This window comes from Argentina silus (genome assembly GCF_951799395.1).
Source record: "Argentina silus genome assembly, chromosome: 8".
NCBI classification, from domain to species: Eukaryota; Metazoa; Chordata; class Actinopteri; order Argentiniformes; family Argentinidae; genus Argentina; species Argentina silus.
The window spans coordinates 24236238-24246237 of NC_139662.1; the positions used below are offsets into that span (position 1 = coordinate 24236238).

A 10000-nucleotide genomic window follows, 5' to 3' on the forward strand; every position below is an offset into this window, starting at 1 on the left:
ACGTGGCGTTGCTGATGTCACTCAGGGCAACGGGCCAACACAGCCCTACTGTCCCACTGTCCTCTCAACTCACCAGCCTCACCCTCACCCTCATCCATCACCCTCACCCTCACCCTCACCCATCAGCCTCACCCTCATCCTCACCCTCACCCTCATCCATCACCCTCACCCATCAGCCTCACCCTCATCCTCACCCTCACCCTCACCCATCAGCCTCACCCTCACCCTCACCCTCATCCATCACCCTCACCCTCACCCTCATCCATCACCCTCACCCTCACCCTCACCCTCACCCATCACCCTCACCCTCACCCTCAGGCCAGAACCCGGGCGCTCTGAGCCCAGCCACCTGCATGCAAAAGGCAAAGCACAGAGAGAGACAGAGAGTTGGTGGATGTGATGACACGTTGGAGGGAGAGTGTTGGAGGGAGAGTGTTGGAGGGAGAGTGTTGGAGGGAGAGTGTTGGAGGGACCCCCACGCCACTGTTCTGACCCCCACGCCACTGTTCTGACCCCCACGCCACTGTTCTGACCCCCACGCCACTGTTCTGACCCCCACGCCACTGTTCTAACCCCCACGCCACTGTTCTGACCCCCACGCCACTGTTCTGACCCCTACGCCACTGTTCTGACCCCTACGCCACTGTTCTGACCCCTACGCCACTGTTCGGACCCGTACACCACTGTTCTGACCCCCATGCCACTGTTCTGACCCCTACGCCACTGTTCTGACCCCTACGCCACTGTTCTGACCCCCACGTCACTGTTCTGACCCGTACACCACTGTTCTGACCTCTACGTCACTGTTCTGACCTCTACGTCACTGTTCTGACCCGTACACCACTGTTCTGACCTCTACGTCACTGTTCTGACCCCTACGTCACTGTTCTGACCCGTACACCACTGTTCTGACCCCCACGTCACTGTTCTGACCCGTACACCACTGTTCTGACCCCCACGTCACTGTTCTGACCCGTACACCACTGTTCTGACCCCCACGTCACTGTTCTGACCCCTACGTCACTGTTCTGACCCGTACACCACTGTTCTGACCCCCACGTCACTGTTCTGACCCGTACACCACTGTTCTGACCCCTACGTCACTGTTCTGACCCGAGAGCAGGTCCAAGGACGTACGCAGCTACTAAGTCCTGTCTGATGCACTGCATGATCACTGGCTCCTCTCCCAAAGATGAAAAATAAGCTTTTGGCAATATTGATTGCAGCCTAATGCCAAAGGGCATCACCGTCTGGTGGTAATATGGCTTAAAGGCTCTCTGCAGCCGGGTCCTCTGGCCTGATGACAACACACAGTTCACTGCAGCGCTGCTGCCAAGGACAATCACACAGATCACCGCAGAGCTCATAAATCTAGGGGCTATGACTGGCTGGAGGGCTGCTGTGTGTGGGGGGGGGGGGGTTTGCGTGTGCATGTGTGTATGTGTGTGTGTGTGTGTGTGTGTGTGTGTGTGTGTGTGTGTGTGTGTGTGTGTGTGCTGCCTGCTACTGCTACTCAGTGAGCACATGATGCTGAAGAGGGTCTGCAGTGCAATGCTGTCTGTCTGTCTGTCTGTCTGTCTGTCTGTCTGAGGAGACAGACAGACTGGACCTGTCTTACCTCCTCTCACCCCTGTCTGTCACCCAACACACACTCCCAGCTGAACGCTGACTGAGGAGCACCCTAATGCTTCCAGCTGAACGCTGACTGAGGAGCACCCTAATGCTTCCAGCTGAACGCTGACTGAGGAGCACCCTAATGCTTCCAGCTGCTGGACTCCACATTCCCAACGGTAAAAAGGACAAAGAAGACATTGCTTGCATTACATTTCTTAATCAGGATTTACAGTTGGTTTATTGGTTGGTTTGGAGTTGGTTTACATGAATGTTAATCTAGTAGATAGAGATATGGCTGATGCTATTAGGACATGCATCCAAGATCACCTGAACAGTTTGATAAGGAGCATAAAGACCTGATAATGATGTCATGTTGCCAGCGGAGAGCTGTACTCTGGTCAGACGTCCCCTGCTAGCACTGCTGGAGCAGCACTGATAAGACACTCAACAACCTGATAGAAAGTGTCTTAAAAGGACTCGTACGTGAGAAGAAATCCCATAAGGAGAATATTAACAGCATGTCCTGGCAGGGAGAGAGGGTACAGTATTTGCCCTTGGCAACTGTAAATCAAAGCAAGGTCCTATAAGTGTTGTAAAAATAACAAAAATATTCTGGCAAAGAAAGCATGTGAATTAGTGATAGAGATAAAGTATTATTTTGAGTGACAGGTCCCCCTAAAGGCTGGGGGTCCAGTCTGCTGACCGACACCCTGACAGCAGAGTCCACCCTCTCAGGACCTCACAGCCCGGTCCTGTGTGAACCAGACCTTTTCAACCGGGCCAGCTTGATTTGATTTGGCAGAACCCCGCGGGGGGGCTCAGAGGAACTGTAGACCCCCCCGCCCCCCCGAGACACACACTGGGACTGGCAAGCTGAACTGAGCCACTTCATGTTACCTCAGAGCTGCTCCCTGGGTGGTAAAACAAGTATTTGAAGAGGGAATGTTTGAGTGTTCAGCCAGCGCTCCCAGTGTCTCACCACCACCACTCCTTTCTCTGCCTGTCAGGTTACGGCTGAGTCGCTCTTTGTGTTTTGGGAGAATTGATGTTTTCTCTCTCAGGTTCTCTACGGTTCCCACCAGCTTGCTGCCGTGGCCTTTCGGTGCCTGCTGCGGGCCGGGTCAACTCAGAACCGCCGACACCGAGCCAACACTCCTCCATCCAAACAATTGGAGGGACCAGTAGATATCCAGTATCTCATCCAGGTGACGTATATGGAAACCAAAGTGCAGTGATAACACCGTAGGCCACAAAAAGACATTCACCTTGGGTGATCCAAAAGGAATATTATTTTCAACTTAATTTTTGCTGTAGGCCAAATATTAGTCTGACATACAGTATTTCTTTAGGTTCACTATATTGTTTTCTTTTTGTGACACTGAATGTCTGGGTTTTTCCCGGAGGCGCACTATTAAGCAGACTGGAAATTTAACTCAGAATACATTTGGGAACAGCAGACAGAATGAAACAGTCATGATGTCTGCTTCCTGTTCCGTCTGCTCAGAGTTGCACATAGATCAGTTTCAACTGCCGTTCATTTAGAAACAGAATGATTCACTTCTCTGACAGAGTCATCCAATGACGGAGAGGAGGCATTCATTCATTAAGCAGAATCTGACAGCCAGAGGATTACAGGCCTGACAACACAGAGTACAGTATATCTGATTGATCCCTAACAACAGAGTACACTATATCAAATGGTCTTTTTTTCTTCTTTTTTTTTACTGCAATTTCTTTCTAATGATCCAATTGTTTGGTCTACTATTTTTTTCAATCTGAACTCTGAGATGTTAAGCTGATGATGCTATTGCTTTTAGTCAATTTCAGTGGAAACGGATGTTTTAAGTCACTCATATGTTCATACAGCACACAGACTCATTTCTGTTTTGATATGAGGAGAAATGGACCTGTATTAAACCATCAGTTTAGTCACTCTGTGTCTGTGTATATTCATTACATCCTAGTATTTATCTTGCTGACTATTCTAATGTGTGAAAACAACAATGGAGTTCATTCATCAATCCTTTCCTGGACAGACTTCCAGTCAAACACATAATTCATATTGCATCAATGGTGATAATGTATGAATAATGTGTGCAATATCTAACAATATACTGTTTGTGTGTGCGTGTATGTGTGTGTGTGCGTGTGTGTGTGTACACAAACGCAGCTGTGACAGCAGGAAACACGCCCACCTCGCCCCACCCCCCTTTACGCAGCGTCACAGACGGACCCACATGCGCGCGGCGCTCTGCCCGGTAGACCAGTGATTTAAGGTTCGTGATGAACGGCTAGTACACGTAACGGTGGGCACGGTACACGGTCCTGCACCTGTAACACAGTCTTCCACCGTAGGACATTTCCCTGAGGGAGTTGGGGAGGGAGGAGTGGCAGGGTCGGAGGTAGAGTTGCATCAGCCCTCCTTTGGCGGCTGATCACGTGACTTTGGATAGTCTGATGATATTGCTTTGGATAGTATGACGTCTCTGATGTGCCACCCCGTCCCACAGACCCTCTATAGAGGCTTAGGCTACTCTACCAGGTCTACCTGTCCCTGCTAACTGGCTCAGCTCATTACTCCAATGTGCTTAGGGACCTGCTTGAGAGAGAGAGAGAGAGAGAGAGAGAGAGAGAGAGAGAGAGAGAGTCGGGGGTATAGGGAGACTTACCTCCACCGTTTTTATAGCACAGGTACGGGAAGCGCCAGACGTTCCCCAGACCCACGGCGAAGCCCACGCAGGACATGATAAAATCCATCTGCCGGGTCCACTCCTCCCGCACGGGGACGGGGTACCCGGGCTTCTCCGTGCCCGGTACGGCTCCCGGGGCGGCTCCACCGGTGATGAGGTTCCCGTTGACGCCAGCTTGGTGTCCGTTACCATTGGGGATGAGATGCCCCTTCTTCTCCTCTCCCGTGACCACGGTCACGTCGCAGCAGTCGGTGTCGAACGCAGGTTTCTCCATCCCAGTTACGCACCGGTCTGTAAACAAAGCACCGTCAATGTCCCAGTAACACCGAGGTGGAGACCGGGGGATAGAGATCAGTCAATAGGATCCAGATAGAGCGCTCCTTATTAATCTGTTCTGCGGTCTGGTCGGTTTCCCTTCGTGGACCCTGGATGTCCCTTTGTTCGCTCCTCGGACACCGTGGAGAGGCTCGTGTCCTCCGGTAAACCCTCTGGTTTTAAGGGTTTGATAAGTCACTGGAGTTTATCTTTAATTTATTTCTCTTCAATCGTTCAGCAATGTCAAACGCGTAACGATGAGACGGTGGTCAGAATTGAATGTTTATTAAATTGAACGGTGAATAAAACAAGGGTCGGCTGAATTCACAAAATGAAGGAGACACGCTCTCAAAAGAAAAACAGCGAATTGGACAGCACCTTCAAAAACAATCCACGAAACACTTAAATGTGAGTCTGAAGAATCGCATGGGAACGATCTCTCGAGGAGGAACCGGGGGGCGAGACGGAAAACCAACAGCGGGCTGTGCGCGCGCTCGATGCCTGAATGTAACGGAATGAGGCTACATCCGTGTTTAGTATTAAAGATCCGAGTCTAGACCTTCATCTTCCTCCTCTTCCTCTTCAGTCGTGTCTGTCAGAAGCTGCCGGTACAGAAGGTCTGTCTCCTCGCTGCTGTCGTCTGTCTGTCACTCCAGCCTGCAGCGCGCAGCTTTAAAAGGGTAGCGGCCGGAGACAACGTCACTACGATTCCGCCCCTCCCCCCTCCCCCGTCCTCTGATGGGGGCAGGTGTCTGTGTGTCTGTGTGTCTGTGTGTGTGTGTGTGTGTAATAACTACACTCAACCCTACAACCTACACTTAAATTTGATTGTGTCACCAGAGTAAATTATTAATGTGTGTTCCTCTGGGGCATCACTGTTCTCTCTCAGTCACTCAGACCTCCTCATCAGCAGAACACAAAAAAACCGCCACAGGAACACTTCAGAGATCCAGTTGTTCCAGTTCCCTGCACCAGAGAGGGGTTGGCTCAGGGGAGGTTGGTGGAGGTAGAAATCGGAGGACGGGCTTGTTGTAAAGCGGAATAAGGAATGGTATCAAACACACGTGCGCTATGTAAAATGTTGTGCTGAGTCGATCCCCTGACTGTGAGCTTCATACAGGATCTGCTGTTCTTGAAGCTGATGAGTACTGACTTACTTCAAGAGGCAATGTCTCTCTCCCTCCCTCTCTCTCCCTCCCTCTCTCTCTCTCCCTCCCTCTCTCTCTCTCCCTCCCTCTCTCTTTCTCTCTCCCTCTCTCTTTCTCCCTCCCTCTCTCCCTCCCTCTCTCTTTCTCCCTCCCTCTCTCTCTCTCCCTCCCTCTCTCTCTCTCCCTCCCTCTCTCTTTCTCTCTCCCTCTCTCTTTCTCCCTCCCTCTCTCCCTCTCCCTCCCTCTCTCTTTCTCCCTCCCTCTCTCGCTCTCTCTTTTTCTGATTGTCTCTCCTCTCCTTCTCTATTCCTTTCAAAAGTCAGCTTTTGTACTGTGAGTGTGTGTGTGTGTGTGTGTGTGTGTGTGTGAGTGTGTGTGTGTGTGTGTGTGAGTGTGTGTGTGTGTGTGAGTGTGTGTGTGTGTGTGTGTGAGTGTGTGTGTGTGTGTGTGTGTGTGTGTGTGTGTGCGTTTGTTGGTTTGTGGCATTGTGGGTAGTTTGGGGTTAATTAGAATGACAGGTTTTTTTTTTTTTTTTTTTATATATATTTTTTTTCTTTTTACTTTTTAGCATTTCACTCTCTGGATGTTGTTAATGGGAACATCCAACCGCAGAAACTGTGGATATTTTCAAAAGAAAGCTAAAACATACTTTTAAAATCTTGTTTTTTACTCAGACTGCTTTCTTTGTTTATTTTAATATTATTTAAAAAAAAATGTATTTCTTTCATCCGTGTCTAAATAAATAGTATTGCATTTGTCTCTTAGTCCACCATTATCACTTGATATCATTCCACAATGACCCTGTGAATGTAGCTGTCATGATGTATGCTCCTAAAGAGTCTGGTGCCACCCACCTATCCTTAAACTCCCACACTCCCTCTCAACATTCACCATTCAACATTCAAGATTAACTTTATTGTCCCACAAGTGGAAATTTGGCTTGGGCTTTCACCCAAGCTGCAGCTGTAAAAGACAAACATTCCACATACAAAAATGTTCGTGAATAAATACATACAGCAAGGTTCCTAAAAGCACCTGTATACAAACAGAAAAAACAAACACGTCAATAAAGGCAAAGATCTGCACAAATCCCTTTAATAAAAACAAAGATCCTCCAGTGTCCATCCTGGCCTCGTCCTTTTCTTATTTGCCACTATTTGACACAGAGAGAAATGAATTTTTAAATCTATTTAATCTGCAACAAGGGACTCTGAACGTCCTCCCAGAGGGCAGTAGGTGATACTCAGCGTGTAGAACATGGGATGGGTCAGTAACTATCCTCTTGGCTTGGGTTAGGGTTAGGGTTAGGGTTAGGGTTAGGGTTAGGGTTAGGGTTATTCTAACCCTAACCCTAACCCTGTAGAACATGGGATGGGTCAGTAACTATCCTCTTGGCTTGCCTTAGGGTGGCCTGTCTTACCCCTGTCATCTTCCATGCAGTCTGCATCAATCGGACCAGTTTGGACTTTAGTTGCACAGAGACGTTACCAAACCAAGCTGTATCTAACATCAGTTTTAAACAACACCTTGAACTCTAAGTCAAATCAGGAAGTGCAGACGTTGTTGTGATCTGATACAGAGACTGTCCACATGGATGATCCAGGTAAGGTATCTGTATAAGGACCTTTCATCTCGATGACCACAGGTTGTGGTTCCCAACCCTAACCCTACCCCTAACCCTAACCCAACTTTAACCCTACCCCTGGGGTCAAACACCATCTCCTCATTGTTGTCATCACACCATTTGACCAACCTTTGTATCTCTGAATAGGTGTCAGGTGTCAGATAGCTTTGATGAAAAAGGCTAGCGATCTAAAACGGCAGTATCATCTGAGAATTGAATGATGTGATTGTTAGGGTTATAGCTTCTACAACACTTAATAACTACTACATAACTACACTTCATAACTACTGATGTCAAAGTAACTGGACGGTAGTCATCATTTTCCTTACAGCATGCTTTTTTGGGAACAGGAATAATAATGGAGTTTTTCCAGGTGGAAGGAACAGCATTTAAGTCCAGAGACTTCTGGTAGATAGGACACCAGGTGTTACACAGAGACTTCTGGTAGATAGGACACCAGGTGTTACACAGAGACTTCTGGTAGATAGGACACCAGGTGTTACACAGAGACGACTGGTGGAACCAAAGACGGCACTAGAGGCGTAGGTTTAGCCTAGTGGGCGTATTTAATAAAAGGAACAGTAATGAATCATAATAACCCAGATTCCGTAATCCGAAAAAGAATGGTCCAGGGTCGATAGGAGGGAGGTCCAGGATACGGGGAGGGAGAGGGGTCACAGAGACGAAGGGGGCTAGGTCTGTGGAACAGGGTAGGGGTCGCAGAGACAAAGGGGGCTAGGTCCGTGAAAGGGTTGGGGCGAGGGGGTACGGAAGGGGGTCGAGACTGCAGGGGAAACACAGGAAACAAGGGTGAGGCAAACGACGAAGAGGCAACACACAAGGAGATCTAGGAACTCGAGAAGGCTTTAGCGTAAGTGATTCTAGATACACGAAAGTTACCATGAGGTCACAGTACGTTCTGGCACTGGAGTGGAGTTCAGGCAGGGTTTCTATAGGCCGCTGATTGGGGATGCATTTGGGATTGAGTGAGTGGTGAAGCCTGTTCTCCAGTCTGAGTAAATTAGTTTAATCTTGTTTCTAGTCAGAGTGCTATTAGGAGTTGTTTGTTTTGCTCTGGCTATCCTGCCTTAAGCTCTGATAGTAGTTTCTATTGGAAGCCAGCTGTTTGAAGTCAATTGCTGTGAAGTGCTGTCAATCTCCAGTGGGAGGGCCTAAACACTCTCCTGCCAGGTATTTAACTCCTGCTCACCCTGGACCAGGACTAATACATTTGGGATTGAGTGGTGAAACCTGTCTGGTCGTTAACTGATCGTCAGGTGGGAGGGGCTGCTACCCTGCTAGTCATCAGCAATCACACAATCTACATTTATATTGTGACGATCGCAGAGCGACAGCCTCCTGACACGAAGACTCCTGACACAAAGACGAAGGAGTCTTTCTGTGGAGTCCATCGAGGAAGGCCTGAGACGAAGGCCAAACTACTAAGTATTTTTATTCTATTTTGATAATTTCTTCATTACCCTGAGTGTATTGAGCCTACCTATATCCTACATTTCCCATTAATCCTCTCCCTCTATACCAGCAAAAAATCACAATGTGCTTTCTCCCCATTCCTGTTATTTCCTCCATCAGAAGGACACATCAACGCTACACCTCCACTCGCAACCCTTCCAATCTAATCTACCCACCATGCTCAACTGACCACGACCTCACTGTCACAGGAAAACTTTGGAACTGCCAATCAGCGGTCCAGAAAGCAGAGGCTATCTCAGCCTATGCCTATGCCTTCACTCCACTCTTCCACCTGGGCTGCCCGCCTGGCACCACCGCCTCTACCTGGATGCAGCGGCTGCGCCACTCGGTCACGGCTTTTCACTGTCCTGGTGCCCCGCTGATGGAACGAGCTTCCTACTGCTGTCAGGACTGCAGAGTCACTACCAATCTTCCACCGTAGATTGAAAACCCATCTCTTTAGGCTACATCTTAACAGTCCCTCCTAAAGACCTCTTCACCCCCACTACCCCCCTGTACTAACCCTAACCCTAGAGACCTCTTCACCCCCACTACCCCCCTGTACAAGTTCTCTCCTGTTAATAAATAATAAATAAATAAATAAAAAAGGCTTCTGGCAAGTCCCCTGTTGTATGTAGAGGGAAAGGATGAATGAACAGCAGGTCTTGGTGGAGGGCCAGTTGAGCCCCCACCCCGCCCTTCTTTATGAGAGCCTCCAGATCTCTCTCTGGCTTTTGCTTCTGTTCAGCCAATGCTCTCACTTTCTCCTTTTCACCTTTCATTTCACGTTCATGTGGCTCAGGAACCTGGTGTCTGTTACCTTTCCTAATCTCGGCCGACAACACCAATGACCATTTTAATCTTGTCTATGTATCACCACTCCTTTGGGACTTCCCCCAAGCCTTCTGTAACTCATCTACTGACCACAATTCATATTTACTCTTGGTAATGTATTTTTGTACAATTTTACCTTTAACATCATTCAATATCATAGACGTTTTAACATAATCAGCCACTGTGGTGGATATACTGTATGTTCTATCTTGACATCAGGAGCTGCAGTTCTCCGTCATTTTACTCAAATTTCCAGTCGGACTCACTTACTACTTACTACTCAACTAGTAGGGATAACAAGG

At 48.5% G+C, this 10000-nt stretch overlaps 1 protein-coding gene across 1 annotated transcript in view; it reads right to left on the reverse strand.

Annotated features, from left to right (window-relative positions):
• slc6a8 (solute carrier family 6 member 8) overlaps window positions 1-4578 on the reverse strand; it is a gene marked incomplete at its 5' end in the record, with an annotated part of 30606 nt that extends 26028 nt beyond the window's left edge. Inside the window, one exon of the mRNA XM_083675549.1 lies at window positions 4284-4578. Coding sequence (XP_083531675.1) covers window positions 4284-4578 — 295 coding nt within the window. The remainder of the gene's footprint in view (window positions 1-4283) is intronic.
• Between the last annotated feature and the right edge of the window lie 5422 nt (window positions 4579-10000).